Raw genomic sequence first — 19,167 nt, forward strand, 5'->3', positions numbered from 1 at the left:
AATGAATTTTGACAGTTGCCTACATCTGAAATATGAAGAAAATCAAGGTAGGGTTTGATCAGTGAAGTAGAAGAAGGGGACACAGTTGCATAAACAACTGATGGTAAATGTTTCTGATTAACCAACTTCAAAAAGCTTTTCGGCTCTTCTGCACTTCATTTGTCCTTCTCTAAGTAATGGCCCATAAATGACTTCATATCAACAATACCTATGTAGTGACCTTTCAAGTATATATTAAATATTTACATCAGAATTTTTAAAAATACATGCGAAAAGGATCTAGGAAAAAGACATCTAAGTACGCATTTATCTGTGTTAATGAAAGCAGATGCACAAAAATTATATCTTTAGGTATAGACTGAGTTAAAAGAGTTAACATTATTAATTGAGCCTAAATGTTGCAGTTATGTTCCTTTGATATTGTGCAGCCATTAAGTAAGTAAAAATATGGTTGGAAAAAATCTCTTACATGTAATTTCATTTTATTTCACCAGTTGAATCCACTATTGTCACTTTCTATTCTGCTTCAGTTTCCTCATTTATAAAATGGGGATAATGATAACCTATTTCATAGAGTTTTTATGAGGAAATGAACTAAGCCATATTTAGTCTCCTGAGAACGGTGCCTGGCACCTAGGAACTGGTTAACAAAGAAGAGCATTATTGTCATTATCGTCATTATTATAAAACCTAAATGTGACAACAGGATTGAAAGATAGTGCTAAGTTTCTGGACTTGCTTTATTACAACTCAGTTGGTCCATAACTGATCAGTGTACCTGAATTTATCACCAGACGGTCCAAATTTGCTGAACAAGTCTGCTGTGGTTTTTATAAAAGAACTTACATTTCATGTAATTTTAATTGTATCAAGAAACTCAGACTTAACAGAAAATTTGAGAACATTACAAGTATTCAATAAGATGGGCACAAATTATCTATATAACCAAGAGGGTGATTTTTTACATTTTTAAGTTATAATTTTGACCAGCTGAGCACATTTACATTCTGTGTTGAAGAGACTGTAGTTTCCCATCAGGTTCGTAACGTAAGGATTTGGTGTTTGCCGTATATACAGTCTGCAGCCGTTATTATTACAGAAGCCTGGCCTTCATTGCACCAGGGTCTCAGATAGCCTTTTCTATAGAGATAGTAAAACACATCAGAATTCTTTCAAAACACCAGTTGTCCCCTACCTCAAAAGGCATCTTAGACTGCTATAAACTTATTGTTAAGCCCTATAAAATACCAATATTTAATGGAAGCAGACAGAGGTAACTTAAACATCATTTTGAAATTGTCATGAAATATCATTAACATGAGTTTCTCCTAATAAAAGAGTGAATGCAAAACAACAGAGTACTTTTTTTTCTTTTAGAAATACATGAAGGATTTTTGTGTGTACATGTTTATATTTGTTTTCTTTAGTGTAATATTAAGATTATTTTTTCTCTACCCTGCCTTTATCACCTGGCAAGATAATTCAACATCTCCAGAGAGCTATTAGCTCCAGAAAAACTCGGTGCCATGATAAATGCAAGGAATTTTACCATTTTACCCCAAACGGTTAATCAAGGAACCAAGTCAAGCCAGAAATCATTAAATAAGTGACAATGTCTATTTAAAATATGTCAGTTAAAAAGTGGTCATCAGATTCTATTTCTGCTGATTTGAGGCAATATACATGATACAAGTTATCTCATTCCTAAAAGTAATCTAAAATGGTACTATGGGGCTTCCCTGATGGCGCAGTGGTTGAGAATCCGCCTGCCGATGCAGGAGACACGGGTTCGTGCCCCGGTCCGGGAAGATCCCACATGCCGCGGAGCGGCTGGGCCCGTGAGCCATGGCCACTGAGCCTGTGCGTCCAGAGCCTGTGCTCCACAACGGGAGAGGCCACAACACTGAGAGGCACGCGTACCACACACACACAAAAATAAAATAAAATAAAATAAAATAAAAATAATAAAATGGTACTAATCTCTCCAAATGGTTGGTCTTTGAAAGCTCTGATGGCTTTATCTGAGGGTACTACTTGTTTAATAAGTAAGTGATAAAGCCTGCATGACAGGCTTCTGTGAATTAAGCTGATTTTTTCCCATAGACAAGTTATAATGCATTCTTGTCCTTTGAGAGGATTTCATTAGAGTGGACAGTGACGTGAACCACCAGTAAAGGATCTAATTGTCCTGTGTTTACAGCCTGAGGCTTGCAATTGCAATTCAGTGCCTCTTACCTTTGGAAGACAGAGAGACTGAGATTTAGTAATGCTGACATACTACGTGTATTGTGGACACATTGTATTTGGGTTGTTCCCAGCCCTGAATTAATTTCTCCCATTAAATTGTCGTTAAGTTGGGTTATTGTTGTTTACATTTCTTTCTCTGTTTCCCACTTGTTTTCCTTAAGCTGCTTAAAGAGATATCTAGGAAACGCAGAAGCATCCGTTATGGGAGAGAAGTTGAATTGAAGCCATATATTGCCGCTCACTTTGATGTCCTTCCCACCGAGTTCACCCTGGGGGATGACAAACATTATGGTGGATTTACAAACAAGCAACTCCAAAGTGGTCAAGAATATGTCTTCTTTGTGTTAGCAGTGATGGAACACGCAGAGTCTGTAAGTTAATTGGGATGGCATCCATCTAATTTCCTATGTTATTCTTATACATTTTTCACCAGAATTTGGTTATTTGGGGATACATAGGTACATGCACCCTAATTATTTCTCAGGAGATTTTGCTAACTTAGATGTTAGTAACAGGCTGCCTACTCTTTGAACATTGCTGAGTAATCTGCTTGAGATTTTATTACAAGTAAGGCTGTGTCCCTAATGACAGGAAATTTAGATGGACATCTAGTTTATGAAGTGCCAAATTGATAGGGCATGGTTCTTGTTGTCGTTGTTGTTTGTTTTTTGCTTTGGCATTTGTATCCCTTAATCCCACACCCCTCTCTTGCCCTAACTCACTCCCCGCTGGTAACCGCTAGTTTGTTCTTTGTGAGTCGGTTTCTGTTTTGTTATACACGTTGGTTTGTTTTATTTTTTAGATTCCACATAGAAGTGGTCATACAGTATTTGTCTTTTTCTGACTTATTTCACTCAGCATAATTCTCTCGAGGCTCATCCATGTTGTTGTAAATAGCATAATTCTTTTTTATGGCTGAGTAATATCGCATTGCATATATGTACATTTTCTTTATTCATTCATCTGTTAAAGGACACTTGGCTGGCTTCCATATCTTGACTATTGTAAATAATGCTGCTATGAACATTGGGGTACCTGTATGTTTTCAAACTAGCGTTTTTATTTTCTTCAGATACATACTCAGGAGTAGGACTGCTGGATCATATGGTAGTTGAGGAACCGCCATACACAGTTACATAGTGGCTGCGCCAATTTACATTCCCACCAGCAGTGTACAAGGGTTCCCTTTATTCCACATCCTTGCCAGCATTTGTTATCTGTGGTCTTTCTGATGATAGACATTCTGACAGGTTTAAGGTGATATCTCATTGTGGTTTTGATGGGTATTTCTCGGATGGTTAGAGATGTTGAGCATCCTTTCATGTGCCTGTTGTCTGTATGTCTTCTTTTGAAAAATGTCTATTCAGGACTTCTGCCCATTTTTAATTGGGTTGTCTTTTTTTGGATATTGAGTTGTATGAGCTGTTTATATATTTTGGATATTAAGCCCTTATTGGTCATATCATTTGCAGATAGTTTTCTCCCATTCAGTAGGTTATCTTTTTGTTTTGTTGATGGCTTCCTTTGCTATGCAAAAGCTTTTAAGTGTAATTAGGTCCATTTTTTGTTTGCTGTTTTTTGCTTTTATTTCTTTGCCTTAGGAGATCCCCCCCAAAAAAAATTGCTACAATTTTTGTCAAAGAATGTTCTGCCTATGCTCTTGTCTAGGAGTTTTATGGTTTCAGGTCTTACATTTAGGTCTTTAATCCATTTTGAGTTTATTTTGTATATGGTATGAGGGAATGTTCTAATCTCATTCTTTTACAGGTAGCTGTCCAGCTTTCCCAGCACCACTTGTTGCAAAGACTGTCTGTTCTCCATTGTATATCCTTGCCTCCTTTGTAGTAGAATAATTGACAATAGGTGCCTGGGTTCATTTCTAGAGCCTCTATTCTTTTCCACTGATCTGTGTGTCTGTTTTTGTACCAGTACCATAGTATTTTGATTACTGTAGCTTCATAGTATAGTCTGAAGTCAGGGAGCATGATTCCTCCAGCTTAGTTCTTTTTCTCTCAATATGGTTTTGGCTTTTCAGAATCTTTTGTGGTCCCATATAAATTTTAGTGTTGTTTTAGATCTGTAAAGAATGCCATGGGTGATTTGATAGGGATTGCATTAAATCTGTAGATTGCCTTGTGTAGTATGGACATTTTACGATATTAATTCTTCCAATCCAAGAGCACAGAATATCTTCCCATTTCTTTTTATCACTTTCAAATTTCTTCATCAGTGTTTTATAGTTTTCAGAGTATAGGTCTTTCACCTCCTTGGTTAAGTTTATTCCTAAATATGTTATTCTTTTTGATGCAATTTTAAACAGGATTGTTTTCTTGCTTTCTCTTTCTGATAGTTCATTATTAGTGTATAGAAAAGCAAGATTTCTGTATGTTAATCTTGTAACCTGCAACTTTACTGAATGTATTTACTAGTTCTAATAATACTTTTGGTGGAGACTTGAGGGTTTTCTATATATAGTACATATCTGCATATAATGACAGTTTTACTTCTTCCTTTCCAATCTGGATGCCTTTTATAGGGGCATGGTTCTTAAGACCTTTTGATGTGACACACATCTGGATAGGAGGGTGACAGCCATCATTGCTCATCTCCTTCCTCATCCTCTTAAAATGACTGTTCTCAAATATATATTTAATATTAGGTATGTTGCATAATACCTAGTACATCTTAGCCTGTGTGATTACAATAGTAACTAACAAGATCTGAGATTAAACAGTACATTTCCAAGTATTTGAAAATATTGATGGGGGGGGTGATTGTATGTAGTTTATTCTCCTATAACTACCAGTGAACCCATAGTGCTTTCTGCCCAGATGCAAGGGAAGTTCTATCTAGGAAAAGGCAAGTAGCCTGTGTTTTAAATTATAGCAGTTTACCAGGGACTTTATCAGTGAAAAGGCAAGAAAGTTAGAAAACAATTCAATAAAACAGAGAATTCCTAAGGTAGTCTAAATAATGAGTTGTCTTCTTTTATGCAATTCATCTTGCTCTTATATCATTTTGTGCTTCAGTTGCTTTGAATGTTAGAGAGAGAGAGAGAGGCTGAGAAATTGTAGATGGGAGGGAGGTAGATTTTGAAGTGGCAGTTCACATTAACATTTAATATACATATTCAAAACCATACCTTTCTAATGGGGCTTAAAACTGACAGGTATGGCAACTAGATAGAGCCAGTCCCTTCCCCAGTATAGGAAGTCTGAGATATATCAAAGATTTTTCCACATCAGGTGTTAGCATGTACAGTGGGACTTCTCTTCAAATGACTGAAGGAATTCCCTCGTGGAAAATCAAAACACAAAGGCAGCCTTTCTGCCTGGTTTTTTTTTTTTTTTTGTGCACAGGATGTCATTTGAAAACAAAGTGATGGGCTTCCTGGAATTTTAATGCACGGATATGCTTTCTCTTCCTAGTTGAAGGTTTTAAGGCAGAACATCAAGGGAATGGAAAGTTGGAATCATCTTATCCTTTTTTTTTTTTTTTAATGACTTTTAGATATTTGGAAAAAAAATTTTCTTTAAATAGCACTAGGACGTTTCAGAAAGCACGTTCAGAGCACTGAGATAGATCAGAGAATCCAGCAAAAAGGAATCTCATCAGATCATGCACCGTCAGAGACTCTGGTTTCTAACAGACTTTTCAACTAGTTGATACATTTCAACTAGTGTTGAAATGTATCACCATTGATGAATAGTTTACCTCTTCCCATAGTATGTCATCTCACCGTTTCATTAATTATATAATTAGGATTTCTTCCTAAATATATATTGTCTAAATTGCCCCTTTTCTCCATCATCTTTTTCAACATCGCTCTCAAAGCTAACAGTATTTCCTTTATGTTTCCTATGTGTGTTCATGCCAGCATTTATAGGAGAGACTTGTATCCAGCTAGTATAATGCCCGTAGTGATACAGTGTTTTGTAAACCTCAGATTTTCAAGAGTGATTGTTAAAGTGGCAAACCACTCCAAGGGTGGGATGATAATTTGCATACAGAAAATATCCCCCTTCCCCCCAAAGACATGAGCTTTTCCCCAATTAACTGCCTCATTAAGAATATCAAAGGACTGGTTTAGAATGACCAAACGTTTAATCTTTTCCATTACTCCCACATACTGAACAAATTCTACTTTTCATAAGGCTGATATCATTTTACCGTTTTGTTTTCTTTTCATTTTCACATGTCTCTGTTTCCTGATTTGGGTTGGAAATCTATGTACTTTGGGAAAAACCTCTGCTTAGATTTCCATCTTGGCTAACCAAGATTATTATCTCAAAGGCTCTTGGTAAAGAATTTCAAATCAGAGAGTTTTGCTTACTTAAGTCTCCCAAACAATTTGAGTGTGACCTACAAAATGGAAAGGGGAAAATTTAAACCAAAACAAACAATTATATAAAAGAATCATGTTTCTTGCACATAGAGTGTATTTGCTAAGTCCTTTGTGTCAATCCTTACGCTGTACATATCTTTTTTGTTTTTTTTTAATCTGCCCCTAAGAAGGTTAGAAACATATTGAGTTTTTGTATTCTTTAGATGCATTAGAAAATCGGAAAGTCTGGTCAATTTCTTTCCCGGACATAGTGAGGAAAATGGAAAGGGAGCATAGCATACAGGCATTTGGTGGGCATGTGTTCTCCAGATTGACTGCTGAGTTTGTCCTACTTAAATTCAGAATATATGCCCTAAATGTTAAAAAATGCAGACTGAAAATAATTAAATATATTTACCGATAGTGGAAAAAGGAGTATACTCTCTCATGCTTTAATAATGTCAGCCATTTGAAAAAAATGAGCATTTTATTTTATTCAACAAAGATTTTCTGGGAACCCACTAAATGCAAAGTTCTGTACTTGCTGCTTTAAGCGTACAAACTGTATATACATCTTTACCTTCAAGGAGTTTATAGTTTCATTAGAGAAGATAAGGCATGTACACAAATGAAAAACCAAAATAGAGTCTGGCCACTACCATTAAAAAACAAATAAGTTCAAATTGTTAACATGACTTTTACCTACATTTTGTGAAATGACCGATTATTTCCAGTTAAGGAGAGGCAGCTTCGATGGAGGCAAAATTTAAGTGAGGCCTTGGAGTCGGATTGCGGGAGCTAAATGTTGTGGAACTTGTGAGAGGGTTAGAGAGAATAGAGTATTTTGGTAGCAGCAGCAAGAAGTCTATTGTGATGGAACATGTTATATGTGGTAAGAAAGTTTCAAACAAAATTGTGGAGGCCCTTAAGAATCATGCTAAGATGTCTAGCTTTCATTTAGGAATCCCCAGAGAGCCTCCGGAAGGTTTTACAGATGCAGTTTAGGATCATAACTCTAGCAGCAGTGGAGACTGTTAGAGGAAGGAAGAAATTCTTGATATGGTTTGGGTGAACATGAATGAGGTCATGAGAAATGTGGTTCCATGAGACTAGAAAGAGGGTGGATGTACCTGAGGATCAGGTACATGTGCATGTGTCTTTTTGAATTATGGTTTTCTCAGGGTATATGCCCAGGAGTGGGAAAGCTGGGTCATATGGTAGTTCTATTTTTAGTTTTTTACGGAACCTCCATACTGTTCTCCCTAGTGGCTGTATCAATTTACATTCCCACCAACAGTGCAAGAGGGTTCCCTTTTCTCCACACCCTCTCCAGCATTTATGGTTTGTAGACTTTCTGAAGATGGCCATTCGGACCCGTGTGTGGTGATACCTCATTGTAGTTTTGATTTGCATTTCTCTAATAGTTAGTTCGTGATGTTGAGCATCTTTTCATGTGCCTCTTGGCCATCTGTATGTCTTCTTTGGAAAAATGTCTATTTAGGCCTTCTGCCCAATTTTTAATTAGGTTGTTTGTTTTTTTGTTATTGAGCTGTTTGTTTATTCTTAAGACACGTGGGGCAGCTCGTGAATGTGGACTGGTCTCTATTGGGAAAAATAGTATTTTAAAGAGGTGCAGAGTCAAGAGAATATTTTTCTGAGAGAGTCTAAAATAGGACAGAACAAAACAAGATATTACAGAAACAGAATTCATGCATATGCAGTCCCTTCCTTCACCAAGTAACTTTCCATATATATATATATATATATATATATATCTGCAACCTTTATTGAGGAATAATTGCCAAATATAGTGGCACATATTTAAAATGCATAATGTGATGATTTTATATAGTTCTGTATACACAGACGCTGTGATTAGCAAGATCAAGGAAATTGTTTGTTTCGTGTGTACGGTGAGAATGTTTAAGATCTACTCTCAGAAACTTTAGATTTTCAGAACTCATTCTTCTTGTAACCATACAATATATGTCTTTCTCTGTCTGGCTCGTTTCACTTAGCATAAAAGCCCTCCAGATTCATCCATGTCATTGCAGATGGCAGAATTGTCTCTTTTTTTCTCCTTTTAATGGCTGAATAATATTCCATTGTGTGTGTATGTATCTCTGTATATATATATATATATATATATATATATAAAACCACATTTATCCATTCATCCATAAAAGAAACTTACGTTGCTTCCATGTGTTAGATATTGTGAATATACTGCAGAGGACACAGGTATGCAGATATCTCTTTGAGACAGTGATTTCATTTCCTTTGGATATATACCCAGGAGTGGGATTTGTCATATGGTACTTTTATTTCTACTGTTCGGAGGAACCAACATACTGTGTTCTATAATGGCTGTACCAATTTGCATTCCCACAAACAGTGTATTTAAGGTTTTCCTTTTCTGTTTATCCATTTTCTCTTGGGAACAGTCATACCAACCTCTGAGCAGTACTGTCGTAAAATTAAATAGAGATGCTAATTTCTTTTAAGTAAGTTCTCAAAATGTTATCTTCTAAAAAGTCATATTATTATCACTTTCATGCGTGTTGCATCTATAATTTGAACACTGGACTTTTCTTTTGCAGTTGTAGGTTTTGGCCTAATTTTCTTACTAAGGTGCAGTACTTAGGACTACTTACATAATTTAATGCAATACTGATATTTTGCTGTATAAATGTTTACTTTTAATTTGGTCTCAACTGAGTGAGTGAGGATCTCTTAATTGCTGGAACTATAATATTTTTCATTTTTCACATCGCATCTAACACATTGGCACAATGTAAATGCTCACTGAACATTGTGGGACTGCTTTATGGGTACTTATACTTCCTAAGAGCATTTAATATGCCACATATAGATCCCAGTGAAAAAGTATCAATGGAGTAATTTATACCATCAAAAATGATTTTATTGTGAAATACTTTACTCTAAAGGAAATTTCGATTACAAAACCTCTTTTTCCTTCCTTTCTCTCCCCTCCTTTTTTATTTTACACACTTATTCAAATCTTTGCTTCTTCTAATGCTAAAGATACCTTCTAGGAAGGCATTATTTTATAACTAACTAACATAGATTCTGTTTTTCCTCAGAAGATGTATGCAACCAGCCCTTACTCTGATCCTGTTGTGTCAATGGATTTGGATCCACAGCCAATCACAGATGAAGAAGAAGGCTTGATCTGGGTTGTAGGTCCTGTCCTGGCAGTGGTCTTTATCATCTGCATTGTCATAGCTATTCTTCTTTATAAAAGGTAGGTTTGCCCAATATTTCTATTGCAAAGACTAGGGTCATTGTGTGGTTGATCTTCATAGCAATACTCCCAATAATCACTGGACAAAAACGTGTCCCTTAGCGTTAGAACAAAATAGAAAGACTCAGCTATTTAAAATCTCATGCACCATGTGGTATAGACTCTGCTGCCCAGCAGGCATGGATCGCAACCTCCATCTTCTGAGATACTTACTTATGCAGAATGAGCGCTTTGCACGACAGACAGCTGAGATGTTACTACATTCACAAGCAGATAATCCCAAGGAAGTGCACACTGGTTTGTTTTACATCAAGTTTGCACATTTGTGTCCATTTCATAAGTCTGACTAACTTGCATGTGGGCTGAGATGCTCCGCCCTCCCCTCACCCCACCGTGGCTAAAAATTGGAGAGCAAAGAAAGGAAAGAGGAAGAAGAGGAAATGCAAGGTACCATTTTCCTTTAAAAACAAAATATAACCTTAGTCTTGATACGCCCACGTATCAATACAATTTCGTGTCTGACCACAGGGGGGATGCAAATAACCCACATTTACCCATGTTTTCTGACCCACTCTTGTCAATCCCATTTCTGCCTCCATTACACATAAGCAAGATTTCTTCCCCTAGGTCACAGCCTAGGCAGTTGGATAGAAGACGTGAGTACTTCTCCTTTCCCTTACTCCTTTCTGACCTAAAAGATACAATATCATAATGTGCAAACTTTTAACAATTAACGTCTACTCTCTTAAACATGTAGAACGACTCAATTCTGAATTCTCTCCCTTGATATCAATTTTTCTTTCTTCCATTCCAAATTTTATTTTCGTGAACTTTTAATCAGTGTTTCCTTTGTAGTGTGTCATGTGTCAGAATGCCACTGTGAAGTTACTCTCTTCCTTCTACTGCAAGATAGTTTTTCTCTCTTCTTCCCTCACTATAACCTTGACCTTCAAAATTAGATGAGAATGTCCTCATTTTGATTCTTGCTTACATGTTTAATCTGACAAGATATCTTATTTTCCTTATCTCTTTTTCCTACCCATATATCTCCCTTCATTGGGTTTACATTAATTATTCCTACCTGCATTCCTTTGTTCTTGGAATAGCTCTTTTTTCATAAGCTCTTCTTTTGACTCAAAAAACTACTTTTCAAGACAGACACATCTCCCTTGAAAAACTCTCTCTTATGAGGCTGTATTCCAATCTATTCCAGGGCTGAGGAGAAAAAAAGAACAAGTTAGTTAAAGAAGTTCATACCATAGACCATTAAATCACCTATCCTCTTCTAGAATTAGAAAAAGGAAAAAAAAAATCCATCATTTTTCCTGATCACTGCCATCACTCAATTGTCCACTCCATGCTTGAAGGCCAAAATATCTTAGTTGATGGTTTCAATCTTCCCATCCCAGGCTGTATCTTATCAGTGTGTATGGTAAGGAGCCTATTGTATTTGATCACTTCTCTCTTATGTAAGAGCTAAAGGGCAGGAAGTGCGAGGTCCCCACCTACTCCAAAACACTAAGAAATCCTATGTGAGTCCGAGTCCAAGCAACAACAGCTTTGCTGTTCAGGTACCGCACTTATTACCAGAAGAGAATACAGTAAGACAAAAGTAAAAATAGAATTATTGATTTAAGTGGTCACATCCTGCCGTGGGAGTTAGATCAGAAAACAACTGGCTGCTGACAGTTGCATTTCTAGATCATATCACGTGACGTTGTGTGACTACTCAAAATGAACAAGATGCTTACCTTTTTTTAAGTGGTGTTTGCTTCATTCGAATTTATCTGGCTATCATCAAGTCATGCCACGCAGTAGATATGTGCGTGGCCTCGTGAATTAGTTACGTAAATGTGAAGAAGTAAGCTTGGTAATCAGTGGGCTGGCCGAAAAGTTCGCTCGGGGTTTTCATCTGGAAAACCCCGAGCGAACTTTGTGGCCAACGCACTAGAAATCCTTTTAAAGTTTTCTTTATCCACACGTGCTTGAAAAAAATAAACTCAGTTATAATTTTTCCTAATCCTGCAAAAAGAGGCATCGTATTTAAAGATTTTTATGACTGTTGAAGTTGCATTTTAGTGTGTGCATATGTAAGCATCGTCTAATGCAATTGTTGGGAAATGCACACATCCTCGAATGCTCAGTATATTTAGCTAACCATCTGAAAGCCCATGAAGCATTTCTGAAATAGAAATGCTTGCTTCAGCAGTAAAGAACATTCCTGACTTGAAATTCAAGTAGACCCAACAATGTCCTTCCTGATTATCATGAAACAGTTCAAGAGGAAATCTTCTGTAGGCAATGAATAGTGTCTTTAATAGCTTGGATTCTGAGCAAAGAAAATTATATAACACACACAACTGTATCCCTCTTTTTAGGTGCCTTTCACTTTATACATAGGTCATTGGTAATGACTCAGAATTGAATGTATTATCATCATTATTATTTTTAAAGTATTTCACTTCCTGTGTGCAAATAACACTTTGAGTAGGGAATGAGTATAAAATATTGTTGACTCACATATATCCTGTTGGTAATATACACCTGTTTACAAGACTACTTGTGTTAGGAATGGGTCTGTAGCTGTGGATGGTTTGTCCATATAAAGAAATACATCTCACTGAGCTCTCTGAGGAGACTTTGAGACTTACTATATTAATATGGAATAGCATGCTTTCATTTCACATTCTATTCATTTGACTTTGTTTTAAATTTAATCATTTAAAAACTATTAATATATTGATAATCCATGACAAAACATGGCACGGAGCCTCTGTAAGGGCCTAAAGGGCCATGAGAATAGTAAAATGTGTTTGGTAGGTCTTTAGTTTTAATTTTCTTGCACTAGGATTTTTTGGAAATTCTGTACTCTATGTGTGATACGTACAGTGATTTAACAATTTAAACTGCAGAGAGAAGAAACTGTAGCAAAGTTTAGAAAAATACTAAACTAGGAAGCAGGAAACCTGAGTTCAAGTCCCAGCTCTGACTAGCTGGCTATATGGGGTGGAAAGTCATGCTACCACTACTGGCCTCGGTTTCTTCACTTTTATAAAGTAAGTAAGTAGGTAGATTAGATAATTGACCTTTTTAAATCTGAGAACCTAAAAAAACCAAGTAATAGAATTAATACTATATTATTTCTGCCTCCAGTGCGTAAGTTTTCTAAATGACTCCATGTTGCCCTTCATCTATCCTCCCCTACAAAGAAAAAAAGAATCCATAAAGCAATGGGATGCTCTTTGATGTTCATCTACCCTGCACATCTGCTACACATGTAAGGCTTTTCAGTCGTTAGTTCTAAAACGGTCCAGGAATTATTCCTAGAGAGAATATTCTTAAAATAAAATAAAATGTTAACCTGACTGACTCTATGAAAAGCATTTCAAGATGGATGAGAAGTATTTACCGTGTAGTATGGAAGGAAAAAAATGGATTAGGAGGTTGGAAAGCGCTAAGGCATGGTCTAGACCACATTCACATTCTTGAGTAGTAATAGTCTAATGTGAGTGGACACCGTAGAGAGTAAATAATTGCCATACCCACCCCAAGATGTTTGTTTATGTGTGAAGACCGTGAGGTAGATGTGACTAAAATATAGACTTGAGCTTTTTCACCTTTTCCCAGATCCAACATTGGCTCCCTGTGGACTCTACCTCTTTAAATCTTCTTTTTGTATCAACCCTACGTATATTTCCAAGGTGTTATCAAAGAGAAACATGCGCTCCAGACTACTCTGAGATGCTATGAAGAAATAGGCTGCCACACCGCCCCCACCCCCACACTCTGGGCAATGCCTTCCCTAAACCTGGAAAGCCTTTCCAGCTCACTCGACAACCACTCTCCTCCTGGCCTGGCAAAAGCTAACTCACCTTTTAGACATAAGCTAAGCTCCACTTACTAAATGAAAGCCTTTCTGAGTGACTGTCCTCCTCATGTCCTCTGTGCTGTACCAGTTCAGGCTATCTTAAGGTCCCCTGCTCTGTGCTCTCAGAGCACTTTCTACTTCTCTAGATTATAGAACCTACCCCATTACCGCCATTGCCCATTTTCTTGGCTTTCTACCCCCACTAAACTGTAGGTCAAGGACTCTGTCTTATTCCTCATTTTATTCCTTGTGCCCGGTAGCATGCATGGTACAGGGGGCTACTGAATAATCCAGTTTACACAAGTCAAATAGTGATACACTCAGTTCCCTCCGCTTGTTTACTCCATCACTGATGATCACGTTCATCTTGACTGGCAAGAGCTGTAATAAAACCCTCAGCCTGTACTTTAAATACACCACTCCCAAAAGATTTCAAACTTAGATATTTGTCCCAGCTATGCACCCATGTGTGCAGTAAGGCTGACATTTCTGTGGCAGACGGAATGAAGCGCACACTATGCACTGGTTCATCCTAATATTCAACAGCCTCCTCATATACAAAACTGGCAATTCACTAGGTATTTCTCTTCCTCTCAGAGGAATAGATTTTCCTACAGCTGATTCACTGATGACCTCACTGATTAAAAATAAGCAAGCTGAGAACATTTGTAGGAATTTTTAAAAACCTTGTACAACCAGCTAAATTACCTTAAGAATAAAAAGAACCTGTGTGTTTGATATCATTTTCATTATTCACTTTGTATGTGTGTGTGTGTCCAGTTTAAATGTGGACTTTGTATTTTTGAAAAGAAATGGACTGGATTGCCTTAAAGCCAGATACTCCAGCAATATGGGTATATATTATTTCATTCGCATTGAGGTGGACCTGGCACCTTTATTTTTTTGCACTTGAGAACTCACTAAATACTCTGCAGTTTGCCTCAACATGAAGACTGTTTAGATGAATTCTCTTCAGGTGAAGGTTATACTCTCTGCATAAAGAACATGGTTAAACAATACACATATTATCACAGGTGAAAGTGTCTATGAGAATGAGCTGCAAGTGTTCACAGACAGCAGCGCCTCTGTGACTAGGAAAATATCTGTCATGTCAGTGGCTGGTAATAAAATACTTTTCTGGATTAGCACAGCTATCTAAATGGGTCATGCTCTGTAGATTTATAATGACGTATATTATATTTTCCAAAACTGAAAATGTATTTAATCTTTTACTAGAAGAAAAAGATTTATGATCACCTTACTTGTCAAAAGGTGTTTGAAGAAATCATTTCTGCCACTTTATTACCTTGTGGTGTATTATGCAATTGTGCAAATTTCTGTGCAGGTCAATGCAATTTGCAGGTATTTTAAATCATTAAAGGAATACTGTATCTCTTAACTGAAGCTTCTTTATCTTAAATGAACTAAATTTCTTATATGGAATGAGGTTATATTCCCATTAAGTACATTAGCAGTTGTCTCATGGCATCTTTTGTAAAAATCAAATGATATCTCTACCATCAAACACTTCCTGCAATATAATTAATTGTGGCAGTGTTTTATAGATTGATGAATACAAGCGAGTCTGACATTAACACACACACACACACACAAATGTTGTGCTTAGCCATGTACGCTCATGTCCTCCATTTGCTTCCTGCTTAGAGGCCTTGAAATATTTTGATATGCTATCATTTTCTAATGTGTTATATATCCCTGATTCTGAGCACTGTTAAGTCTTGGTTGTCATGGTTACTCTTGTTACCATTGGCCAACTAACATTTAGCCTTTCTTTTTCTTTCTTTGCTGCATTAAAATGGAGCAGTAAACCTGACAGGTGAGGAATAGAGAACCAACCCCTTTAATGCTCAGTACAAAAAAAAAAAAAAAAAAAAAGATACGGGTAGACTTTGGAGGTATTGAGGGGGTGAGGGGGGAGGTTGGATATACAAGATGAAACTGGCAAGGGGAAGATGGATGAAGCCTAGATATATAAAATAATTTTGATATTAAAATGATTCGGGGGAAATAGTTTGTCTATATATGAAGATAAAAGAGAGTATTTAAAGCCAAATTTAGAAGGTAGCAAAACCAGTCTGAGTTTTGTTTGTAGTCAAGGTTAAATGAGCATTAGTTGCATGTGTTAATGTGAGCCATTTCTGTTTCGTTTGTTTTTACTAAAAGTTTGATCTCAAGACACTTTGTACAGGAATTCTAGCATTCTCTCACCCTGCTAATGTTGATGTCAGTGCCTTAGTGAAAACTTATATTTAATTCCAAATTATTTTCCCTGTCTTCCAGCCTTGAATAATAATAGCAATATTAATAATAATACCTATACTGCTTATTTATTGATCAGTCCAAGCTAACCCTGCACCTTTCTAACACATACCTAGATATCTATGTATGAATTCCTGCTTAAAGTTAAACTAAGAAAAGGATCTCAATGCTCCTCTAACCTGCCTTCCTCCCAATGTTGTATTTCAGGGGCTCTCTGTGAGTGGCCCCTGCACAAGCAGCAGTAACATCAGCATCACCTAGGAACTTGGTAGAGACACAAATTCTTGGCTCCCCCCAAATCCCAGAACTACTGAATCAGAAACTCTGGGAGTTGGTCCGGCAGCCTGTCGTTTAACAAGCCCTCTTAGGTGACTGATGCACACGAAAGTTTGAGAATTACTGCTGTATTATTGTCCATAAAATCCCTTAACCCTGGTCAGCAAGCTGCATTACACTTTCACTGGCAGGAAACTGACTGCCTCTGAGAAGGTGTGCTTGCCATTAATCCAGAAGAAAACACACGCAAAACAGTTTTTCTCGCCCAAAGTCAAAACACTTTGAAGCTAGTTAATACACTCAGAGATCCACCTTCTCATTATAACACTGTCCTGATTGCACAATTTCACCACTACCTTCTTGTTCTATTAAAGTGAGAGAAATGGGCCACAATTTAGATATCATCTTTTAACACTCCTTCTCTATTGTATAAGCGAAGAAATTAAGAAGGTTTGTAGTCGACTTACCCAAGGAGATTCACACCAGTAGTCGTAGAGCTGGGGTTCCAGTCTTAATGATGTCAGAATCGTTAAGTGTCCGAATTGATTTCTTTGAAATCTCTATGAATATTCACATAAATATATTTCTTCCAAAAGCCTGTACTCGTATGTCTGAATATCTTTCTTCCAAGTAGATAGATATGATCTGCCACACGATCATCCTTTCGTTTTTTTGCTCCCCACTTTACCTGCAGATAAGAGCCAGGTGAGAATAAGTGAAAATAAAACCCCGCTTAGACCACAGAGCAGCAGTTTTGTTGTACAGTATTCACAGCCCCCCCAAAACCACATATTTTTATGGTGTTAGCAGTTTCCACCATCTCTGAAATGTCACGTGATCTTCTATTTTCTTTTCACCCAGATAACCCCTGCACGTGGCAGATACTTCTCACTGTGAGAAAGAAACTTACCCTAGGGCTTTATAATCCTAATAGAAAAAATAAAACAGCGAGGCAAAATTCAGAATCTGTTTCAAGTCCCTATTTGTTGCTTTTTTCTATCAGCAGACGACAATGAGAATAATGAGACCTCTGAAAACTTACCAGAAAAAAAACAATGCTACTCCTTACGTTCATCTTGGGCCTAATTTAGATCATTATACACCATTTAATACTTCGCAACAGTAAATTCAGGTTTTAAAAATGACTACTGTTACTGATGATGACCAAACTCTTCATCTTGCAAATCTTCCTTAGAAATTCTTTGTTAGAAAACCAACATTCTAACACATCTCTGTTTAAAAATAATGCGATAAAGAGTGTGGGCAGCCAGAATTACCCATGTTGTGATCATCAAAACTAAATGAAGCAAAATAACACGTAAACAGCTGATTTTCCTAGCTGGCTAGGACTTCTGGAGTCTGATTTCTTGGAGATTATCTCACTTGGACAGATTAGATGAGGGAGATGTTAGTGATTAAATGTCAGGACACCCCTCCCATTTATTACAATTATGAATTGTAACTTCAGTCCCCAGGCTCTGGGCTTTCCGAGACTCATCGGGCAACAAGATGGCATTTTCAACTTTCCTGGTGCCAGAGAAACTGAGTAAATGTCTTTAGAGAGTATTCTTTTCTCTCCCTGTGTCTCACATCATCACTCAGCCTGGCCTCAGTGCAAAGGAAGAGAAGGAGGGTGTCCCACAATATCTGCAAGAGTGAGGGTCTCCTTGCCCAGATATTTCTTCACCTGGTTTCCATAAGCCTGCAGGAAAGACTGTAGAGCCATTTTGAAAAGGGATAAAAATCCAGTTTCCAGTCACTGGATCTGGCACATCAGTAAAGCCGTGTGCCAAATTGTGTGAAAAGACCAAAACCCGAAAAGGGCCACTGGGATTACTTGGAGAAGACCAACCATATGTCTGTTACACGTGGGATTGATTGGCCACACTCGGTGGTGTTTCAGTAACCCATTTAGATCCCGCATCTTCAATAGTAAAACATCTCTCTGTATTGTGAGGCACATACCCAGAGCATAAACACGGTGACATTTTCTGTTGTGAAAGTGGTCATCATATCCTTCTTTCCCATTGTCTTCCTAGACCCTTTTTCTCTTCCTTTTCATATCTCTCTGACCAGTTCTCCATCTCTTCTTTTCCTTTCCTTCTCATTTTCCACTCCATGTAACTGGAGCTGCCAGTACCTTTGGCATGCCTCCAACTCACTGCTTTCCTCCTATTGGTAGTAGGGCTTGGCAGTATACTCTGTCCTAAGGCTATACCTGACACTTTTAGGTGGAAACAGAAAATCCTGAGACAGGTTAATCCAAGGTTCTGAGAGAGCAAGATGTCTAACAGGACTCACCCCCCAAAATTCATTCCACTGAGGATGTTATCCTGAAGGCATTGCACTTGAGCAAAGCAAGTGTGCTTTCCCTTCACATCAACCTTGCCTTCATCCCCTGGTTGGTTTTATTCTATACAGATGAGCAGAGGTGGAAAGAAAGGCTATTTAACAGGAGCCCTCTTGCTAACCGTGGAACGACCTGGGTGGCACTGAATGAGAGCCCACTGCCACAGCAACACTAACGAGCTGTACCACCGTCATATCAAAAAGAGAAAGGGAGAGTTCCTAAATACTGCTGCACCCTTTCTCCAAATAAGAATGCCTTTGCTCTGAGCAGGGGTGAGATGCTAGGATTATGCCTCCGGCCTGGAGATTGCTGGAATCTGTATTTGGAATAAAGCACTGTTTGAAAAGTTCTCCATTAGTTAAGTGAGTTTTTAATCTAATTCAACCTTAAAGAAAATAGCTAGCTACTACTCTGTGATTATTATTTCACAAGATAAAGAAATCTTGTGAAAAAAACTCACATTTCTTGCATAGACATTTATTAAAATTACATTATGACACCTTAAGCAAAGATAGTTAGCTTGACACCATAAACGGCCAATAGTGTTTTTTCCTTGG

The 19,167-nt window shown here is 37.4% G+C and overlaps 1 protein-coding gene across 50 annotated transcripts in view; it reads left to right on the forward strand.

The window, feature by feature from the left end:
* PTPRD (protein tyrosine phosphatase receptor type D) overlaps window positions 1–19,167 on the forward strand; it is a 2,126,684-nt gene that overhangs the window by 1,981,590 nt on the left and 125,927 nt on the right. For 24 of the 50 annotated variants that reach the window (XM_067041545.1, XM_067041513.1, XM_067041512.1 and 21 more), the window contains 3 exons: window positions 2,409–2,618; window positions 9,676–9,836; window positions 15,527–15,541. In XM_067041545.1, the coding sequence (XP_066897646.1) occupies window positions 2,409–2,618; window positions 9,676–9,836; window positions 15,527–15,541 (386 nt within the window). The remainder of the gene's footprint in view (window positions 1–2,408; window positions 2,619–9,675; window positions 9,837–15,526; window positions 15,542–19,167) is intronic. The other 26 variants (XM_067041546.1, XM_067041523.1, XM_067041532.1 and 23 more) reach the window with 5 other exon arrangements.

This window comes from Kogia breviceps, chromosome 8 (assembly GCF_026419965.1).
Source record: "Kogia breviceps isolate mKogBre1 chromosome 8, mKogBre1 haplotype 1, whole genome shotgun sequence".
Lineage (NCBI taxonomy): Eukaryota > Metazoa > Chordata > Mammalia > Artiodactyla > Physeteridae > Kogia > Kogia breviceps.